At 35.4% G+C, this 23,954-nt stretch overlaps 1 protein-coding gene across 1 annotated transcript in view; it reads left to right on the top strand.

Annotated features, from left to right (window-relative positions):
- Nucleotides 1-23,954, top strand: part of REL (REL proto-oncogene, NF-kB subunit) — a 54,137-nt gene that overhangs the window by 1,334 nt on the left and 28,849 nt on the right. Inside the window, 3 exon segments of the mRNA XM_072635481.1 lie at nt 9,742-9,884; nt 13,313-13,467; nt 17,228-17,319. Of these exon segments, the coding sequence (XP_072491582.1) occupies nt 9,742-9,884; nt 13,313-13,467; nt 17,228-17,319 (390 nt within the window).

Raw genomic sequence — 23,954 nt, 5'->3', positions numbered from 1 at the left:
TTTTGTTTTGTTTTGTTTTTGCCAGTCTAGAAAGTTGTCTTTTTTAAGGATCAGGAGAAAGGGAAGAAGCCCTCATCTCCCTTCCTCCCAAGGGTGGGACCCTCCTGATGAAGTTTTGAGAGGATATTGAAGAGTTATACAGGATGGTCAGTGTGCATCACTGGGGGGAACACCCACATCTGTGAGCTCCATTTGGTTGCTTTAAGTTTAGTAAGTGACTCAGAACTTTGTCTCATGGTTTTGGCAAACATTGAACTTTCTTGTATCTGTCTCTCTCCTGTTCTTTTCCTTTACTTCTGTCTCCATTCCCCTTGCTCACCTAGCTGGCCATTAAAACTGAAGTATTGAAAAATTATTTTTTACTTTTCCTGAGTAATTTTAAAAATACTTGAGAGGAACATTTTACATTTCAACTCCTTGTCCCCTCTCAAAACAAACAGAAACCAACCCAAAACTCCACTAAAATATAGGATTTAAAAAAAATTATATGATCCGTAACTCTCAATAGAAAAAGGTCTCCCATCCCTGTTTTAGAGTGTAGAAGAGGAAGTAGAGAGCAGAAAGATTTTTTTTTTTAAACAGACCAGTGTCATTGCAACCATTGTAAGTTGAAAAGGAAGTAAGTAAGGTTGTTTCAAATGGCATGCTTTTGGCTGTGTTTGTGGTTTTAGTGTGAGAATATGCCTATAGTTTAAAATATTAAAACTTTCCCTTTACCCACATCATTGACCCTAAAATGTCATATAACTGAGTTAATATTGTGAAAACAAATTTAGATGACTAACATGAAAAAACTAACTTTTAGTTGTCAAATTCCTGATTAGCTAAAAAGAATCTGTGAGAATATTGAAGACGTTTCACAAATAAAATAGGCAGTATGATGGAAATTTAACCAACCTTTTCAGGAAGTGTGAATTTGTCAACCATGTGATACTTTTTAAATGGGCAGCACAAAATTAACCACATTTGTATGCAATGTGTTTAACACCCCACATTTTTATGAAAATAATGGTAAAGTAGTTCCCTTAGTGAATTTGTAACCTCTGTTGACTGATATGAGAGTTCCTTACTGTAAAAAAAAAGTTGCTGTAACAATGTACTGATTATGATAGGATGATTTAGAGGAATTCAAAATTAAGGGTAGTTTTCTTTCTTTACCCCAAATGCTAAAATTGCAAATAATTAGAAAAGGATTTCTGCAGAAATATTTTGAAAATTAAATGTAATCTGATATTTTAAAAACAAATGAACGAACAAAGAAAATATCTTTTTGAGGGTATTATGGTTTGATTCCTATCCATGAAATTGGAAATAGTAGTTTAAAAGGAAAAATCTGCAGTCTTGTTCTGGCCTTCATAATGATAATAATTGTTGTTCAGTTGTTTTTGTTTGTGTCTGACCCTTTGTGACCTCATTTTGGGGTTTTCTTGGAAGTGATAGTTGTCTGGTATTGTTTGCCATCTCCTTCTCCAGCTCGTTTTCCAGATAAGGAAACTGAGGCACACAAGGTTAAGTGACTTGCCCGGAGTCACACAGCTAGTCAGTGTCTGAGGCCAGATTTGAACTGAGGAAGATGAGTCTTCCTGACTCTAGGCCCAGCACTCTATCCCCTTGTGTCACCTGGCTGCCTTCAATGATGATAATAGCTGACATTTTATATGACACTCCTCAATCTTCCTTCCTGCAGCATCAACAGTAATTAGAAATTTCATTAGAGTGATTCTGACAAGTACCAGAGAAAACATTTGTTGTACAGATTTGATTGTTATAGAGAACAGAGTAAAGGCAGCTGGGTGGTACAGTGGATAGAGTGCCAGTCCTGAAGTCAGAAAGACTCATCTTCCTGTGTTCAAATGTAGCCTCAGACATTTACTAGCTGTGTGACCCTGGGCATGTCACTTAACCCTGTTTGCCTGAGTTTCCTCATCTGTAAAATGAACTGGAGAAGGAAATGGCAAATCACTCCAGTATCTTTGCCAACAAAACCTCAAATGGGGTCATGAAGAGTCAGTCACAACTGAAATAACAGAACAACAAATGTGCCAGGCACTTGTATTAAGAGCTTTACAATTTTCATCTTATTTGATCCTCACAACAATCTTGGAAAGTAGGCGCTATTATCATTGGTAAAACCTTTTATACCTTTATTTGGACATTTGATTATCTGTTTATCTTCAGTAAATCATAAGTTTGTTGAGAGAAAGCTTTGCTTAATTGATTAGAGTTTATTATCATCTGTGGTTAGAGTCTGGTAACGTTGCCGTAATGAAAAACTTTACAAAGTGTTTTAATAGAGTAACAGAGTAGTTAATAATACTTTCTCAGATTTTAATACTTCATCTCTTAATAACTTTGACATGGAAGCAGTATATGGTTCAGATTACATAAAAGTACCATAGATCATAATTTGTAAGAATAAAAAGATTTCTGGGGGAAATAGAAAAATTGATGATTTTTGCAAATTACTCTGAAGTTCAGACTTTTTTAAATGGTGAAAACAAATGGTTAGGATTTTGCAACCTTAGATTCCATTCGAGTAGCTTAAATAAGGCTTTTAAAACTTCCTTTCAAATCTGTTGACATCAAAGTTAATTAGAGTAGGAAGTATGAAGAAAAATGTTCCCAAACCTGTCTGAGGTATGTATGTTTGGGCAATCAGTGTTCCTGTTTATTTGTGAACTTCAGTTAAATACAAGGAAAGTAAGTTGTTTTGTACTTATGTTAGTTAATAGATCTAATAGAAATTGATCTCTTTGTAATTTCACATTACTTATTGTGGAGAACAAAAAAGCATACTTGAAGTGCTATTTTCTGATAATTAGCTGAATAATTTTTTCCTTTTTTCCATCTACGTAAGGAGTCTTACCTTTTATTTATATTTTTCTTCACTTGGAATTCTGTCTTACCACATATTAATAGAAAATGCATGAGGAAATTATTTTTGTAAACACTTTACTGCACCTTATGTAGTCTAAAATTTCAACAGGATTTTTTTTTTTTAGTACCTGAGAAATGTAGAAAGTGGTTGTTGATAAGGTACAAAAATACCTTAGAGAAGATGACTTAGGAGAGACTAGTTTCAGGATTAATTATTTTAAAGAGTAATATGAAAGGAACAAAAAAATCATATTGGAATATTGTTTCAGAAATGGATCAGTATGGAAAAGTATATGGAAATTAAGAGTGAGCAAAGGGAATTCAGATGATATAGATCAAGAATCATAGGACCTTAGAGGCTTTTTTGGTGCAGCCCTCTCCTCTTGTTTTACAGTTGAGGAAATGGAGGCCCACAATGGAAAATGACTTGTTCAGGGTCACATAGATAATAAGTGGCAGAGCTGGGATTTGGATCCAGATTCTTTATGTTCGGGTGATGGTGGCTCACAATGGAAAGGAATAACACCTGATGGGTAGAGAGTAATAAAAAAATAACGGTCTGCTGCATTATAGTCAAAGTGGATTACTTGCCATTCCTTTAACTTATGCAGGGATTTCCCCGACTCTATATATTTGCTCAGATTGTTCTCTGTGCTTGGAATGCCCTTCTCTATCTAGTGCCACCTGTTGAAATCCTACCAGTCCAGTTTAAAAGCCATCTTTTTCCTAGTCTTCTGTTCTTTCTCCCTCCTCCCTAATAGGATCATTCTCTCTCTCCATCATTTGATCTCTTAGCACTTTGTAGTCCTTTATTGTATTCTAATTTGTTCACTTATCTTGTTCTAATTTGTTTTATTTTTATCATCCCTCTCATATTGTGGGAACCTTTAAGATTCTTAGGGAATTATTTCTATTTTCATGTCATTCAATAGTTAGCATAGTACTGTTAGAAGTACTTATTTATAAAAGGAACTGAGAGAGGAAGGTAGTTTTTATGTTTAGAAGAGGCAAAGGTAACAGAAAACTAGTCTTTATGAATTAAATGGGTTCCCAGGTCTTAGGGGAAACAGAACCTGCCTTTTCCCCTTTCTCTAAATTTCATGTGTAGGATAATTGGGAAAGCAGGTGATGTAAACTCCATCTGTATACTTGGGTCATAAGTATTTTCTTCTGCCCTCTCTGTCAGGTGTACTACATCTTCTATATTTCTGCTTTGCTGCTTCCTCTCCTTTACGTTCCAAGGTCTGTACAGGAACTAAATTGAGTCCTACCTCTACCAAGACACTTCATATTCTAAAGCTTTTAACATTAGTTATGCTTAGATTAGATTTTGCTTTACTTAGCTTATCAGTAAGCATTGTTCCTGAAACAATTTTTATTCTGGATTTTAAAAAAATTTAATGATTCCAGAACACCAATTCTCCATTATGCCAGTTCTAATTTATATTTTGTATATAAAGGAAAATACTTTTTTGAGTGTGACAGAAAGTCCTCTTCTAAAAGCCTTACTGTAATGATTCTTTGGAGCCTGAAAATGGTCTTGAGTTCTTTTAGGCCACCATACCAGCAGAGTACAAAATTTGGTGGGTCTTTCCAAGTTGGGAGAGATTAGAGTTTGGGTGATGGATTGTGAATGGACTCATCTCAGCTTAATTCAGTCTCATCATCAATAGACTTGTGTTGGCCGTAGTAACCCATGGAACAGACAAATATGTCTGCTTAGACCTTTGAGTTTTGCTGTAGGCTCTCTTTCACTTTTGAAGTATGGAAGTGGTGCATAGTTTCAAGACCTCCTGCTAACAGTACTTTAACTATTAGTACTTTCACTGTGCTATTTCTGTCCAGTGATTAGCAAATTGACCAAGTACTGGAGGAATTGATAAGAGGAAGTGTTCTAGGTAGATCTCTTTTGGAGAATTTATGGTAAAACATGAACAATAGTGACACAAGATGAGAAGACATGAGAATGAGTGAGCTGTGTTGATGTAGTTGGTGGAGCAGGTTCTTACAGTGATGAAGTCACCTCTTGTATCTGAGGAAGAGAAAGAAGCACTTGACTAGGAATCAGAATGTGTTGGTTTTAGGTGAGCTCACTTCTCCTTCTCCTCCTCCTCCTCCTCCTGCTACTCCTACTACTACTACATGACTTTGGGCAAATCAGAAACTCATTTCTGAACAATAGCTTTCTAATCTTTAAACTGGGGGGAAATAAAACCTGTCCTGTGAGGAAACACACAGGATTCTTGTGAGGCGAGAAGATTTATGAGAGAGTGTTTTGAAAGCTGTAAACATGGATATGTGGGGTACCAATATTATAGTTTGCAGTCATAGCTAACTGGGCAGTTAGCTCTGGGGGTAGCATGTATTGATTTAGCTTACTGTATTACTAACGTTAATCATTTATTCAACAAACATTTAGTAAACTTCTCCTGTACACAGCGAGCTGTGGATGGTGCTGGAGGAGATGCAGAGATCAGTAGGTGTTCCACTCAAGGAGTTTATAGTCCTCAGGTCAGGAGTGGTAAAGGATGTAGGGCAAATTAGAATATGATTCATTTGTGAGAGAGGTACAAAGTGATATGAGACTAGATGAGGGGGAAATTAGGGAAGGCTTCATGGAAAAGGTAGTATTTCAGCTGAGTATGAAAGGATTGGTAGAAGATAGGTACAGATGAATGAGAAGGGTATTATAGACACAGGAGATAGCATGAACATAGGCGTGAAAACAGGAAATCACTGTACTCTTTTTCAGTAGTCCGGCAATTAAGTTCAACATCATTGCCTAAACTAGGAGAGTGGGAGTAGGGGATCGTTGCAAAAAATCCTTCAATGCCACTTGGTAATGACTGACTTGTGTGTTGGGATATTATATTGAATTCATCTGGACAGAGGAATCAAAAGTGGTTCCAAAGTTGTGAATGTAGATAATTAGGAAATTTTTTGTTATTATGATATTGCATATTTCTTTCAGTTTATGGTTTTTGTATACTTAAAAAATCCATATCAATGAAAATTAATATTTTTGATTGTATTCTTCAGAGTTTATGAAGAAGGCATTGCCAGTGATGCCTATTAGTTATCAACCTATTTGTGTAATGTTTGCTGTAATTTAAGTGACATTTAAGTAAAAGTATAATATAATAATAAGTATAATTCTTATAGAAGGATGCAATAGTAAAAGTGCTACTTAGAACCGTTGTTAAAGGTGAACCAGTCATTTCCATAGCCAGGTATTTGACTTTTTTTCTAAAAGCAAATGTTAGACTAAAGGATCCTCATGTTCCCTTCAAGTTCAAGATTCTGTGATTCTCTGGTAATATTCTTGGTTAAAAATTTCATTTTTCTTGTCATTCACTGGTTTATGGTGGGTATTCATTTTCCCTGTTCCACAGATGGATACACTTTAGCATCCTTCTTTTCACTCTTTCAAAGAAAAAATGCTTTGAAAATATAAAGTATTTCAGTTATCTGGAAAAATAGCTGGTGCATGTTACTGTTTGGTTCTTTATAGACAATGATTTGTAGGTAGAAAATTTAAAAAAAAACTTGTTTATATAAAGAGATAAACATATCTCCATATAGTGAAATAGAAATAAAGAAATCAGGATAAAGGTGGGATGTGAAAATATGAGGATGTGAACAATCTCTTATATAAAATATTCATTTTTTTAATCTAAGTGAAGGAAGTCTTATTAATCATAGGTTTAGTTCCTCTAATGTCCTTCACAGACTCAGACATCAACATTAGAGGAAGAATGATAACCTTTGAATGTTAGAGGTATGATCCTGGATATTATTTAATCCAGCTTCCTCATTTTATGGATACACCTACAGCACAGAGAAGTTCAAAATAAACCTACAGTTTGGCCCCCTTCAGTTTTGGCCTGAAGCAGACACCAAGAAATGTACCCTCAAATCAACTTAGTAATTCATTATGGGAAAAGGACAGAGAAATAATTAAGACCAATTCAGTAGAGTGAGAAAAATTACTTCAGTATCTTGAGAGGTATAGAATCTTCATTTTGGAAGTTTGATGTGTTTCATCTGGCCCAACGAATGGATTTTTGGAGTGATTTTGATTTCCTTCTGCTACACTAGAGAAGACCTAGCTAGCTTTCTTCCCACACCAGACATGATGGGGAAGATGACTCTGGGATTTTTCTCCTGTGCTGAGGGATGTGGCCCTGCTTGTGGAGGGAGGGCAGGAGAGGCTCTTCTTCCTGTAAAGGAGAGTCAGAAGGGAAAATCCCAAGAAGGAAGAAGGAGGGCGGGGCATTCAAGGCAGGAATTTCTTTATGGAAACAAGAAGGCTGCAATACTTTTTTAGCTACCTGTAACAGACTTCCCCTCACCTACTTCTACTCTACTGAAGGAGTAGCAAGGGCAGACTTTTGCTCTTCTCAGGTTTGGTGCCCCCTAAATTTCCCATACTGACAAAGGCTAGCTATGTGACCACAGGCAAGTGACAATACCTCTTGGTGCCCCCAAGCAGTTCATTAAGACAGTAAGTAACAGACTAGTTACACAGATGGAGTTTCCACGCTAGGAGTTCCCTACGATGAAATCATAGATCCAATCTATATCCCCCCCCAAAAAACCCCACTTTCTTCTTTATTCATTGATAAGATCAGCAAAATATATATGGTCAGACTAAAGGTCAAATAAGTTCTACCCACTACCTCAATTAAAGATATCTGAGTGGAAAAGGCCTTTCTAATGACATGATGAAAAGTAAATATTTAGGTTTCCTTATTATAACTTAATGTGAATGAGTTTTTTTCGGATTTATTCTCAAGCATAAGATTTCATCATGTGAGGAGGGAGAGTATCAATACAAGTTGAGGGTTGGGGATGAGGCAGCTCCCCTAAGGAGAGAAATGGGTATTGGAGGGCCAGAAGACAGATAGACACAGACACAGACACACACACACACACAGACACAGACACACACACACACACACACACGCACACACACACATACACACACACATAACTGATGCTACCTGAATTTCAGTATGCTTGCTGAGATTGTTTCATCATGTTTCATTTTGGACATTTTGCTTCTTTCCCTTTGGTTTCTCACTGTGCAGACTCCTTCCTACTGTAATTTATTGTCTTAAGGAGGTGGGGTTGGGGGGAAATGCTGCCAAGCTCACTGACTTCACATAGCTGTTCTGTGTCAGAGCCAAGACTGTGCCACATGGCCTCTCTTCATAATGTTACCTCTTAAGAAATCATTTATTCTTGTGCTCATGGGGTACAAATAAATAATGATATCACCTGTTGAAGCACTAACCCCTTACCAAAAATGCCACTAAGGCCCAAAAAAACTTGACCCACAGTCAGTAAAATAAAATGCATGCCAATTTATGAAAATTCTAAATAGGAAGCTAGTGTTCTGCTCTGTAACAGTCATCATTTTAGCCACAAATTCTGTTCATTTTTTATTTAATAGTGCTACTATGTATTCTTAAAGCAAATTAAATGCTGCCTTTCTTTCTTCTAGTTATTAATAGTGTTATTTACTATGTCTCTCAGTGGTCCTTGCATTTTGACAGATGCCAAAACCTTAAAAGAAAATACTAGTTCCTGAGCCTCTGAGGAATGAAGAAGCCTTTTCTGATCCCTCTTTAGGATCCTTCCCTGTGTACATAGTCTGTCCTTCTAATAGAATGTAAACTGTTTGAGAGAAGGGCCACATTATAGGGTTATATTTAGAGGTGGAAGGGTCACCAGTTCCTCCTTCATTTTATGCCTAAGGAAACTGAAGCCCTGAAAGGCCCGTGATTATCCAGGTAGTACATATAACTGGAATCAAACCCAGATCCTCAGACTTGAAATCCAGTACTTTTTATGGTGCTTGCTCATTTTTTGTTTTAGTTTATCGATGATAACATTATACTTTGCACACAGTAAGTCTTAATACTTAATGAATTGAAATATTTCAATTTTGGACTTCCATAGACTGAGGCAGGGGTAGGATATGGGGGTAGAGTACATTTGTGTAATTAAAGGAGAGAATTGAAGGTGGCCACCTACTTGTAAAGCAGAATCCATATTCTTAATCAACTTTTATTTTTGGTAAGAAGCAATTTGTTTAAAAAAAGAACAAAAGTACATACTATGGATTTTAGTGTATGTAAATAAAGATCACTATATATATAAATTTTTTTTTACATGGTAACATAGTAAAGCATTTTAAACAATCTTATTGAAAAATCCATTTGGTCTATAATCTTAGTGAATTGATTTCCCCCTAAAGTCTTGCTTGGTCTGCTTATTATAGCTAGTTTTAATATACTACTTAAAGTTTTCATGGGATTTAGTGGAAATTCCCTATCCTTTATTTCCCTAGAAGAATTTGAAGTGCTAGGAAAAACTTAGTATAGTTTTCTCTGCATGTTCTTATTAGTTTACAACAACTGATAAATATGATGAAATAAAATATTTCCAGTTTTAATTCACTTGTTTTTTAGAGCTGACACTAAAAACACTTAAGTACTATTAACTTCTTAACACTACTGGGAGAATCTTGGGGGAACCCCTGATGCTCATTTAGAAAACTCAAAAGTGGTGATCTCATAGTTGATGCCAGCACAAAGTTTTGAGATCTCTAGGGACAAATTGATACTACCAACTATTTTTTTTTTTAAATAACTCAGGTTGCCATTGTGTGAAAGCTCAATTTTGTTAAAAAAAAAAATCTTTCCCCCTCCTTCCCCATCCAATATCACAATCTATTTGAATTTCAACTCTATGGTTTACTTGAAGAGAAAACAAATCTACATTTGTCTATTGAAAAAATTGTTAAAAATCTAATGCTATTGTTACCCTAACCTCACCTGTTTTTTATTTTAATTTTAGGTGGACATGAACCATATGTAGAAATAATTGAACAACCCCGGCAAAGGGGTATGCGTTTTCGTTATAAATGTGAAGGACGGTCAGCAGGGAGCATTCCAGGAGAACACAGTACAGATAATAACCGAACATACCCATCTATACAGGTAATAGACCACCATTTTCTTGTTCACACAGTCAGATGGACTTCATAATATGGCATCACAATTTTATAAGAGGTACATTTTCTGTATAGTCACCAATACTTTTCTTCTTGCAACTTTTTTAACTACCGTATGCTTAAGATAATCAGATATCATTCTTTTGGGGTGGGAGTTTGGTTCTTGATAACGTATACCAAGTGACTAGATATTCAGGAATGTTTTCTCAAAGTTTCCTTGTCCATAGATTGTGACCTGGTATACTTTAGTACGTGAATTGTTTTTACCAAAAATATAATATGGTTAAGATAATTCATACTAAACCAGTTTGTGGATTGTGATCCTTTTTGTAGAGCATAGCTCTAGAGAAGGCATCCTCCTGCCCGTTGGGCTCAGAATTACTCTACAGCTAAAAAAGTATAAATACATTATACTGTTATATAATATTATATACTGTTGTACTGTACAGCCTAAAATGCTAAAAAATCAGCCATGATTCCTGTTCTCTTCTCCTGAAATCAAGCCTCAGGAGAAAGGAGAGGAACAAAATCCTTTCATTTTTTTTTACCCTGTCCACAATGTCTGTCCCTGACCTCATGCCTACACTTGCTGATTGGAAATGTTATTACTTTATATATGTTCAATTTATCTTATACCAATCCAGAACAGAAAAAGGATAAAGTTCTTGACTTAAAGTGATTATATACTTTGATTAAGTATATTAATTATTAGCATTAATAATTAAGATGATTAAATTTTATACAGTAAAATCTTAATATAAGGAGAGGTGATGGGAGCCAGATCTGTAATTTCATTGGTATAGGGAACTCCCAGGGGAGGAAAATCTCTCTATCAACACAGATTGACATCTCTGAAAATTATAATTTTAAAAAAATTGCCCAGATCACTGCAAAGGTCAAATGGCTTACCCAGAGTATGTAGCCAGTTTGTTTGAGAGGTGGAGCTTGTATCTAGGGCTTCCTGGTTCCAAGGCCAGCTTTCTAACCACTAGACCATGTTTTTTATCTAATAAAATTTTAAAATATCCAAATTATTTTTCTTTTCTTTTAATTTTTATTGATATATTTCTGTATCACCTTCTCTTCCTAATATATCTCTCCCCTTTCCTTACTCAGAGAAGCAGAGTAGAAAAGAGAATAAAAAAGGAGTTCATCAAAACTAACCAATAGATTAATCAAGTCTGACAATGGGTGCTTTGTCCCTCCTTCACAGTTGCCCATCTGTGCAAAGGAAGGAAAAAAGAGCATCCTCTTATCTCTGCTGGGACCAAGCTTGTTTACTGTCAGTGTTCCTTTGCATTTTTTGCCCCATTCTTTCCATTTGTATTGTTGTAGTCATTGTGTATATTCTGCTTATTTTCTTCACTTAACATCAGTTTATATAAATCTTCTCATGGTTTCCAGAATTATTTAGGAGCATAGCTTCTTACAGCACAGTAATATTCTATTGTGTTAACGTACCACAATTTATTTGGCCATTCCCCAGTTGATTGACATCTTTTTTCGCCCCTAACCTAACAAACCAATAGTAGAATTCTATTATGTCTACTTTTCTAGCATAATTTCAAAGAAACAGATTGTTACCATGAAATGCCAAATGAGGTTCAGCAAAGCTTAAAGGTTTTTTTGGCAGGTAGATTTAAACTTTTTATTTGCAATTACATAGTACCTTTCATCTTGAAATCTGAACACTTCAAGTCACTTTTAATAATGAAATAATTTGCTATTTCTATACCAGGTGAATGAAACTTGTTAAAGCCACAGTATTCAGGCTCTCCCAAATAATGCTACAGTTTTGGTTATCAGAGTTCTCTAACTTAATACTAAAAAAGGAAAATATTAACAAAGTTAAATACTTTGAAATATGATATGTTCTTGAAATAATCTGATCTTCATATCAGGATACTATGTTTTCCTGGTTTTTCTTTATCTCTCAGATTATTCCTTCAAAGACTCCTTTTCTTCCTTAGCCCATACATTATGGGGAAGCCCAAAGGGTTTCTGATCATTTTCTACTTTATTTTTGGGAAGCTCTACTTTCCTGTCTTTAGTTTGTCAACTATTCACTGATAATGATTTTCAGATTGACATTTTTAGCCCTAATATTTGATTCTTTATTTAATCTCAAATTTCTCACCATACTATTGCCATCGAAAAGTATAAAAATATATCTTAAAAACAGAACCTATTAACGTAAACACCCAAGTTCTCACCTCTTTTCAACTTCTTATTACCATCAGGAATGTTACTGTCTCCCCCAGTGGTCTAAAAGACATCTTTCATCCTTTGCCCTCCACCTACAAACAGGCATTAAGACTTCCTAATAGGACTTAGGTACATAACTAGAACAACCTCATTATCAAGTCCCTGTAGTATTTTCCAGTTGCTTTTCAAATTGAAGTTAGTTTCAAAATTGCAGTTTTGAAGTTACCATGGATTCCCTCTTACATGACTAACTTCTGTTTACTTTGTTCTACCCTTGTTTGTACTCCTCTGTTTTACCTAGCCATTCCTCAAAATCAATGGTTTCCCAAGTATGGTCCTGAGAATCCAAGGGACTTCAGGTCTCTTTTTTTGGGGGGAGGGACGGGTGTCTACAAGGTCAAAATGATTTTCATAATAATAATAACAAGAAGTAATTTTTAAGTATGTAAAGGGGTTCTGAGACCAAAACGTTTGAGCTCTAAATAGTAATCATTTCCTCTGGTCTAAAATATTCTTTCCTTCCCTCCACCAAACTATGCTTCACCCTCTTACTGAATCTTCATTCAAGTCATATTTTCTCTAACCAGTTCTAGTAGAACTTGTTTTGACATCCTGGTAACTTCTTTATCCTAATTATGGTCTACACTTAGCACACAATGAATGCAGACTATCATAAATATTTTCCCAGGCCAAGATGATGAATAATTATCTTATTAATAATGAATTAGCTGTATTTAAATGGTGGGGTATTTTTTTAAGTGAAATTGATTGTAATGTGATTTAAATATACAAGTTAAAGAAATTTTTATCACAGTAAATATACCTTATTGTAATCAACTTGGCTTATTTTATATGTACATTTAGGCAATGATAATTTATTCTGTAATTTACATTTGAGTTTCCTCCTAATTTTATATAATAATAGTTTTAAATGAGCATTGCTTTACTCATTTTTAAAAGTCAAGAAACTAAAACACCATAGGCCAGCTGACTTCACAGTTTGACATTAGAAGCAAGAGCCCAAGGCCAAGAAAAGATTAATTCTTCCAAGCAAATACATTATAGAAATCTCTATCCAATTCCATTCATGCAATGTTTGAATATGGTGTATAAATAAAACTATTGGGGTGGGGAGGTCAGTAGTGAATAGATTAGCTGTTCATGATGCATAATTTCATTTTACTACTTGAAATTTCTTTCCTTTTTCAGATCATGAATTGCTATGGGAAAGGAAAAGGAAAAGTGAGAATAACTCTGGTAACAAAGAATGAGCCATACAAACCACATCCCCATGATCTAGTTGGAAAAGATTGTAAAGATGGCTACTATGAAGCCGAGTTTGGTCAGGAACGCAGAGCTCTGATGTAAGTGACCATTCTCTCTCTTGGGCTGGTGTTTGTGGGAAATACAACCTACTAGAGCCTTCAGGACCAAGAAGAGGATTAGAAAACAACTCCTCTCTATGTCCATGCAGGGTTTCTTCAACTTCTTCTGCTCTCAACCCCTTCAGCACTTCTTAACTGTGGGTTCAAGTTTTCATACTATTCCTGTTGACTGATAAGCATCATTTCCTTTCCCCATAGTATTTGATGCGAACTCTCATTCACTTTGCTATATTTTTCTTCCTTTTATCCACTGATTTTTCTCATACAAAAAATGTGCATTTTTGTTTTTAAAAAAAATAGAGTAGACCCTGTGATGAATAGTATGATCTGTTTGACAACTGGCCTAAATAAGTTGTGAGATGCCACAACTTAATCATAATCCCATTTCTAGGTTGGTCACAGCATAATGCAATACTTCTTAGATGTTAATTGCTTTAAAAAATGATTGTTTGTTTTCTTTTGTGAATGTGCCTTTTTTCTTATCATATCCTTTCCTCCCTTTACCTTCTCCTTCATGTCCCCAATCCTTTCTGATTTTTCTCCCTTGAACCTCCATGTTTATTCCTGTCATTTTGTTAGTCACGGTTTAAAGCCTTGTTTCTTCTAATCCATATATTTACCTTTGAAAATGAATTGTTCATCTATAGAAATCAGACTACTAAAAACTAAACTGATTGTAGTAGGTAATTAGTGAAAGAGTAGTATTTGCTGTAGATATTTATATGTGATAACTAATGCTAACTGATAGAAAAATGTCTTTTTTAATGACTAGTAGATATGTTATCTAGGTTAATGTCCTTTAGACTCTCAAATTACATATTTATTACCAAAATAGCCTATCAAAAATTAAAATCCACTCAGGATAACACATTTAGCAAATTCAGGAATCAGAGTCCTGTCTATGCTCCTTTTGTAAGGTATAACATGTTAGGGGCTTATGTGAGAGTCTGTGCCTTGTGAAAATGTTCACTCTGGCTAACATGGTTGAAAACGATGAATCAAGCTAGTGTCTTTGGTGCCTTCAGTCTTTTAGTTACATGCTTTTCTTTCTCCTCCATGTCTCTCTTTCTCCAGTCCTTAGCATCTTCATCTTCCTTTCTCCCTCATCTCTCCTGCCCAGCCCCTACACACCCAGTTAAAACTTGTTCTTAGGAAAGTATCTGAAATCCATTCTCCCTAAGGTTTAATGACAACTATTTAAAATGTTTGTGAAGTTAGGCTGGGAAGAGTTGGAAGGGTAAATAGAGTGGAGGAATTTGCATATTCACTGGAATCAAAGCTTTCAAAGTAAGATAGTGTTTTTGTTTAAATAAACTGGTGTTTTTTAGAGGACCAGGAAACTGGCCTGGTGTCTTTGAAATTATGTTTACCAGGAGGCATTTGTTTTCTCCATTCTTAAGTATGCTTCTGTGACTACAAAAGCAAGGTGTGTTAAGTCAGGTGCACTGATATTTCTGATGGGCATTTATGACTATAATAAGGGGCAGCAGACTATTTTCAAGTAAATAAATTGTACAGTTGACAGTAGAAGTAACACTGTAATTAATGAATTTGCTGATTTGTCATTTTTTGGCTTTAGATACATATTAACCATAATACATCAACTGTTTATCCCTGTAAAGGATATAATGTTTATATTTTGTAATTTATTATTAATTATAAACACTTTGTAGACTTGTAGTTGTTTGAGCATAATTTCATTTCGTATTCCATGTGTCTTGGGTTAGGCTAAACTACGAATGGAAAAAGAGCTAGAGAGGACCTGAGTCATAAGCAAAACCTGTTCCCCTAACATGCCTGTCTCTTGGATTTGTAGTGTTTGTTGTTGGAACACTGGGCTGACTGGACTGCCTTCTTTTTTCCATTCCTAAAATGAAAAAAAAAATTTTTAACATGTTGCTAGTAATACACTGCTTAGGATTTTCAACTGATTTTGTGAATCCAAAAAAAATAATAATAATTTATTATAATGTCAGTAATGCTAGTGGTGTACCTTTTATCTTTTTGTGGGGGAAAATGAGATCATTTTACTTTGGATAAGCATAAAATCTGAATGTGTATTTACCTTGAAGGATATATAGAGAGGCAATGTAGTCTAGTGGAAAGAGACCTGGAATGAAAGTCAGAACAATAGCTGAATTCTGTCACTAACTAGATGGGCCAGAGAAATTTGGACCTTAACAAATTACTTAAGTTCTGACTCTTAATTTCTCCATCTCTGAAAGAGGGGGTCAGACTAGATATATTCAAATCTATGGTGTAACAATCATTACTTGTCTAAAATTATATGAAAAACAGTAGTGTTTGTCATTCATTTCGAAGAGGATCATGACTTCAGGGAAATCATGACATGACTTGTAGTTGATTTTGCTTTGAGTGAGGGAGGGTTGTACAAGTCACCAGCCTCACTTTCTCCTCTTGAGACATCTGGGTCCATTGACCAGATATATTCATCAAGATGGCTGGAGATGGCCCAGGATGAAATGGGAGACCTTGGCCTTTTTAGGCTAAGGCCTTTTCAGGTACTCACTTAGAGTGAGGTAATGCCCATTTGGTGAATAATAGGCCTCTTTAAGAAGTGAGTCAAGTGATGGCCCCTTTAATTAGAAAATTCTAATTAAAAATTCTGATTCTAATGAAAAACAGTGAAATCTAATTAAATAATATATTTAGAAATTACTTGACTTTGTTTTCAAATGAGTATTTGACTGAAGAACCCTTTCCTGTGGAACAATTGAAAGATAGCCTTAGTCTCTAAATAAAGCTAGGAATATTAGGTGATATGATTTCAGGAATTTCAACAAAGTAGAATCTTTTATAGAAAACACAACTTTATTACATAGAGAAAGGGAGCTACAGAGTAATTTCAGGTGCAAATTAAGCAAAGCTAAGTGTATATGAATTGGGTGTTTTCTGAGAATATTTTGAGGAAAACATTAATGGTAGTTCCCATAAGAATGGTATGCCCATAAGAAAAGTTTACTTGAATTGCTAAATAAAATTTGAAGGAACAGTAATGTTATTATAGGAGAACTTTGCTTCCTTGTTCACATCCACCAAACTTGAATGATGTAATGGTTTTTCCATGTGGGACTATGTATGACTGCTGGTGGTGGTGGGGGAGTCCCCTGGCAGTGATCTCTACTAGTCACATGCAAATGAGTAGGGTTGATAGCTATTCAGAACTTTTCCATAAGTGTGACATTTTGAAACTTTGTAAACGTTTAATTTTTAAGTATCAGAATCTCTTAATTTCCCATTGATTCTTCTGAATGAATTATGCCACTCCCATATTGATAAGAATGTTGTTGTTGATAAGGAAGTACCATGTATAGCAAACAATATTTCACTGTGGTCTAGGATCACATATTCTAAAGTGACATAATATCAGCTATTCACATCCTTTGCAAATACCTATTAGTCACTTTTTGTGATTTTTAGTCTTTTGATCTTGGTGATTATACTTTGTTTTCTAGGTTGATAAATTTGACTTGGACATGCTGTCAGAATGTAATTACAAATATTTTGTGTAAATGTATATTCTGTTTCTTTTTCCTTTTAGTGTATACTTTAGAAACTTAACATAACTTTCCTTTTGCTTCCTGTCACTTTTGGAATGCCATCTGTTAGTATTAAAGTGACTAATTTTAGCAGTGTTCAATAGGTCCTAGGATTTCACTCTTGTTTTTGTGACTAAAAAATCATTTACTTGATAGTTCTTAATTTTGCTCTGTTCTAGTTTTCAAAATTTGGGGATTCGATGTGTAAAGAAAAAAGAAGTTAAAGAAGCCATTATTTCACGAATTTCAGCAGAAATTAACCCTTTCAATGGTGAGTGTATTTTACAAGGCTAGTTGATGACATGATTGGTCTGACAGACATTATTTTCCAAAATTCTTCTTAGAAATGTATGAGTATTATAATAGTTGTGGCAAGATGAACCAAATTCCTTTTTCCCAGCCATTTTCCTGAACTTTCAAGGTTCAAAGTTAGAGAAAAAGTTTTAGAAAGTGAGTATTATTATAGATAGAAACATACCTCTGTATCCTTAAAAAGCATACATGGTCTTAATGGAGAGACAAGACTAACATATGAATTAATAGAGAATGATATGAGATCAGTAGTTAAATTGTATAGTGTAGACCAGAAGTATTATAGGCATCCATAGAACAGGTAGATTAGTGAGGTCTGGATTAGTTGGTGAGAGGTTTCAGGTAGACATGAGATTTGAAGTGACCCTGTAAGCACTGGTTGAATTTATGTAGATGGCAGAGGAGAGTAAGCCTTCCAGGCCAGGATAATATCATGAACAAGGCTCAGGAAAGAATGAACACTGTTTTACAGGGACAAGAGTCAGGTGGGGAACCTGCTGTCTCAAAGCCTTCTAGGTCCTTGGGTGTGGCCTTTTGACTGAGTCCAAGTTTTACACAACAAGTCCCTTTATTGAGGGGATTTGTTCTGTGAAGTTTGGAATCCGTCAAAGGAATGTACTTGAGGGTAACGTGTGACCTCGAGGCTGCAGGTTCCCCACCCTAGGATAAGACCATTCTGTTTTGAATGGAGGGAATGTGTTGGAGAAGAGTAGAAAATAAGGTTTGAGCAGGTAATGAGGGACCAGGTCTTGAAAGTTCAAAATATGAATTTAGATTTGGTGCAGTAGAAAGTAAGGAAAGATGAAATATTTTTAACCATGAAAGTAGCATGACAAAAGTGGTCTTTGGGCAAAAATCAGTCAGGGAGTAGTATACAGAACGGTTGGAGTGAGGAGAAGCTGGAGGCAAGGGAGTCCCCTCAGAACCTCATAATGACCCATCTAGGAATGGGGGCCTGGGCAAGGGCAGTGGTGGCAGCGTTGGTGGCACCAAGCCTGGATGGTTGGGGCACCATTCACCACGACCTGGGCTCTCGTCATCCACATTGCCTTCTGCTAGCCTCCCTTCCACAGAGCCTCTCTAGGTCAGAAACTTACACCTCATGACCTTCTGACTAGTTTCTGTACTTTAGTCTCTCCTTGAAAATGCCCTACTCCTTGCCACCAGATGAAGTTTCTTCAACACTTTTATCATATCACTTTTCTGCTCATGCTTTCCCACTGCCTTAAGAATAAGGTGTGACTCTCTTAGCTTGCCATTCAAGGCCATGACCACCTGCCTCTAATTCTGTCCCGCCAACCCTCTGCCCCATTTACTTTTCTAAAACATTGTTTGCTGCTGTACTTTTACTCTGGTTATTTTCCTTCCTGGGACGTTCTCATTACTTATCAAAGCCTAGCTCAAGATCTGTCTCCTCATAAAGCTTTCCTAGACTTACTGTGATTTCTTCTTCCTCTGAATTCACAACACCTATTATATAGCTCATTTGCCAAATAATCACATCTAACATCTAATCTTTCATTTATTGTTGTTGAATTTTTATGTTATTTAAAATTTCACATATTTGTCTTACCTGGATTATAAGTGGTCTTAATTCTTTGTATCTTCATAATACTTAGCAGAGTTTTGTGTACATAACAGATGATAAATAAATTTTTGATTGATTAATAGAGGAGAAAGCTAAGTTGGTGATGATTCCAATGTTTTGAACCTAAGTGCCTAGGGAAATGGCTGGTGACAGAGACGAATTGGGATGGGAAACCATTTTTCTGGGAGGGAGGATGTTTCTTCCGGATATGAATCTCATAGCATCAGAGCTGAGATGAGCCTTAGAGATCATCTAGACCCAGTGTTGTTGTTTACAGATAAGAAAATCAAGGTCTAAAGAGGCTAACTGATTTATTCACAGTCACACAAGAGATACAAGACTGAAATTGCAGTATTAGGATGTGTAGTGTAGAATGACCTAGATGTGCCATTGAGTGGTTTCTCAAACCATATGATACTTTAGGTCATTATTTTAGTCTAAGTGAAAAACTGAGTTTTTCATATCTCAAAGAAGTCACACTTTCTTGCTTAGCTTTTCCCAGATTGGCTTCATTCCGTCTTCTGATGGGAGTTTTATGGTAGTGGTAATGATTGTCATGTGATTTTTTTTTTAATAAAACTTAGAATAAGAGATTAAAATGTTTATTCAAATCTTAAGGTTCTAAAATTTTTAGAACCACAAACAAACCTTAAACTCAGTTTCATATTGTGCTTATTTCCCTTCTCAATCATTTGAGCAATTTTCTATCTCCTATAGATAAGGGTTTTTTAAAAAATGTTTTTGATATCTTTAAGATACAGATGGTATTCATTAGTTTAGTTTCTCTCTTTTTAAAAAATATTTTATTTTTTCCCCAATTACATGTAAAAACAAATTTTTAAATTTTTTTAAATTTTGAGTTCCAAATTCTACCCTTCCCTCCCTCCCCTGTCCCTGAGATGACAAATAATCTGGTATGGGTTTTACATGTGCAATCATGTAAAATATTTCCATATTAGTTATTTTGTACAAGAAGACTCAAACAAAAAAATAAGAATGAAAGGAAGAAAGAAAGATGCTTCAGTCTATATTGATACAGTATCACTTCTTTTTCTGGAGGTGGATAGCATGCTTCATCATGAGTCCTTTGGGATTGTCTTAGATCATTGTATAGATGAGAATAGCTAAGTCATTTCGTAGTTCTTCATCATACAATATTGCTGTTACTGTGTATAACATTGTCCTGGTTCTGCTCATTTCACTTTTCATCATTTCATATAAGTCTTTCCAGGTTTTTCTGAAATTGTCTTGCTTGTTATTTCTTATAGAATGATAATATTCCATCACAATCATATACCACAATTTGTTTAACTGTTCCCCAATTGATGGGTATCCCCTCAAATTCCAATTCTTACCCACCACAAAAAGAGCTGCTATAAATGTTTTTGTACAAATAGGTCCTTTCCCCCCTTTTTAAAGATCTTTTTGGAATATAGACCTAGCAGTGGTATTGCTGGATCAAAGGGTAAACATAGTTTTAGAGTCCTTTGGGCATAGTTCCAAATTGTTCTCCAGAATAGTTGGATCAACCCACAATTGCACCAACAGTGTGTTAGTATCCCAGTTTTCCCACCTGCCCTCCAATTTATCATTTCCGTATTCATGATATTAGTCAATCTGATAGGTGTGAGGTGGTACCTCAGAGTTATTTTAGTGCATTTCTCTAATCAAATTCTATCGTTAGGAAGCTTTACATCTATATCAATTAGTAAGAGAAGAAATGAATCTTCTGTCTGTACATTCTTAAATAAATAAATGAGCAGCTAGGTATCGCAGTGGATAAAGCACTGGTCCTGGAGTCAGGAGGACCTGAGACTCAGGTACTTACTAGCAATATGACACCAGGCAAGTCATTTAACCTTATTTACCTCAATTTCTCATCTGTAAAATGAGCTGGAGAAGGAAATGACAAACAACTCCAGTATATTTTCGAAGAGAACCCAAAATGGGGTCACAAAATTGGGCACAACTGAATTGACTTTACAAATAGCTAAAAGTAGCCTTTCTGGCAAAGTTATATAAGTGACTATAATTTTTTTGTAAACTGGTCAAGATAAATAGTATTCTGCAGATTCTTTTCAAAAATTTGATGTGTTTTGTATTACAGAGATAGTAGTCTGGAAAGAAACAAGTGCAAGTGCATTCTGTTTTCACTGTAGCCTCATGCTTTACAGATTGTCTTGTATGGACTAATGATACTGCAGTATATTAACCAACCTTTTGAGAGTCAAACCTTCTGCAAAACCCAGAGCAAGATCTTTGTACAGTTCTGGCAGAAAAAAAAGCCATAGGATCGATCATTTTAGTATGAATTATGGCATCTAGCATGCATTGAGGCCAGGCCACATCTTCCTTGTCATAATCGCTTTAGATTTGGAACTGAGTCCTGTTAATTGATTCCCATGATGGCTACATAGTTTGGGGCTTCTTGTGAAATGTCATGATACTCTGGACAACTAAGGATTGCAAATTTGGTAGTCCAAAATTAAAGTTTGGTATTTGATTTCTTTGATTTAAATCTCTTCTCTAATTAGAATCCACTCTTTGGTGTAGTACATGGAAAATGAACACACGTGGTAGTACTACTGTGTCATTGTTGAAAGTTGCTCTATCTTAAGTATATAAAGTCAGCTTGCAGTCAGTAGTTGTAAATATTCAATGACTGGATTCTGTTTACTATCCTAATGCCACTCTTTGTTAAGTTCTCAAAGGACACCTTGACACGGCACATGCAATATAACATTGACCTAACATGGTCTTTGACTCTGTGGAATTTACATTTCTGTCTCATGTTTCAGTTTCTTGCATTCCATGTATGCAAGGTAGTGTTTTGTCATAAGGATGTATAAGCCTTTTCTTTTATAATTTAATTTTTGAAGTAAATTATATAGCCTTGGCATCTGACAAGGAGAAAAGTCTAGCAAGGCAAGTGATTTGTATCCCAGTGCCTGGTCATCAGTAATTAGAGCCTTTTACCTTATCAAATTAACCTGTACAAAAAAGCAATCAAAACTACAAGACTACTGTTGTACTGGTTTGGAATACAATATGCTGACCAATAATTCTATTTTACATTTTTAAACTAAAGTCTTCCTTTGCATTCTTATGGTATGAGGGTGACCCTGGGTTCATTCATCCTACCAAACTAGAAAGAATTTGAATATAGTCTTGGCAGTGGATGGTATACCTATCATCTTAGACCAGTCTAATTACTTTCAGAGAGGCAGATCACCAAGTTGGCCATAGGTTATTTTTTTTTTTTTTTGGTCATAGAAGTTCATTAAAATCATCTGTCTACTAAAGCATAGAGGGATTTGTGATTTTATCTGCATTGTTGGAAATACCTATACAAATTAAATCATAGATCCTTTAAGGATTGAAGAATGTGAACCTAGAAACAAAATATCCTTATTTATTTTGCTTTTGTTGTTATGGAAATTTCCACGATTTCATGAAAAAGAATGTTGCTATTCAGTTCTTGATTTCAATCAGTCCACCAATTAGACCAATTTTAAATTTCATTTTATGCTTTTATCAAGGAAGTTGATGTTTATATTGCTTCAGCAGTTCATATAAAAAAATCAGAGCTTTAATTTTAGGCAGGTTGGCACTGTTAATTCAGAAATTTCTATCCAAATTGACATAGATATCAATCAACAAGCTTTTATTAAATCACTTCACTTCCTGCTCATCTCCACACTTTTACCCTCTGATCTATTACCTTCATCTTCCTCCCACTGTAACTTTGGACTCTGCTTCTAGATCCTTTCTTTCACTACCCTTTACCCTCTTCCCCTAGATGAATGCTTACCTTATCTGACCTCCCAGTATGGCAGACTGTACACCATGCCTTCTGCTCTTGGGTCATTATCTTCATCTCTTTCCCCTTGGGTCCCTTCCTCTTCTTCTTCTCTCTCATCTCTAAAAGGTTAGTGTTTTATATAGTGTGTAAGAAGAAATTGAATTGTAACTAAACTTTACTTTTTTTCTTATAATGTTTATAAAATGGTTTACCAAGGTACAGTATGCCCATTCTATTTGACTTGTTTCACACTAATGATATTTAGCATTCATAGAATTTTTAAAAGTTTATGTCTACAGAACTAGGGAATAATTTTATTGGTTTTAAATTTACATTTTCAGTTTCAAAAAGTCTGTTGTAGTGGTGCATTATAAAAAGTTAATTTCTTTCCTTCCCATAGTCTGTCACCATGTGTATATCATGTTTGTTTGTGAGTAAAGCATTCCTCTCTTATTTGGGTCCTTAAAGACATGTTTTAAACTTTTAATTTAAAAAAGGAGAACATGAATGTTACATCATATTCTGTTGATCAAGTATGAAGTAGAATTTAAAAATAGATTAAGAGGAATTGACTGGATGCATGCTTCCTCTTTCATAATAGTTTATAGATTTCTTTACTACATTTATAAGGGCTGGTAACAAAATCAGTGAGAACTAAATGCTGACAGAAAAAAAGACCCTGGTATTTGACTTGTGTGGCAACTAGGACTTTTAAGTCACTCAAATTAGTGCAGATGTGTTGAATACAGAATGTGAACGTTTTTAAAGACTGGAAATTATTAAAGAAGGTTAAACCCATTACTGACCCCACCCTCTGTCTACCTGAGAAGTGGGGTTGAGTAGGGATCAGTGTGACTCCTGGCAGCCATCTTCGTGGCTGCCTTATGATCCTTAGGCTAATGCTGGTGTCCTTCACAGTCTGGCCTTAGCTTGTCAGGGAGTGTGGCTCAGGGGAAGAGCTTTTGACTGAAGACCAAGAAGTTTAAATCCATGCAACCCCTTCATCTTGGTTCCCTTTTTATAAGAGATAAGAGGTACAGTGGAAAGAATCCCTGTCAGACTGAAGCTCCTCTGGGCTTCCATTACCTCATCTACAAAGTGAAGGAGCTGGAATAATAATAATGATGAAAATTAACATTTATATAGCTCATACTTTGTGACAGGCACTGTGCTAAGCACTTTACAATTGATACTTCGTTGATCC

The sequence above is a fragment of the Notamacropus eugenii genome, chromosome 1, assembly GCF_028372415.1.
Source record: "Notamacropus eugenii isolate mMacEug1 chromosome 1, mMacEug1.pri_v2, whole genome shotgun sequence".
NCBI lineage: Eukaryota > Metazoa > Chordata > Mammalia > Diprotodontia > Macropodidae > Notamacropus > Notamacropus eugenii.
This window is presented reverse-complemented; position numbering and strand designations above follow the sequence as displayed.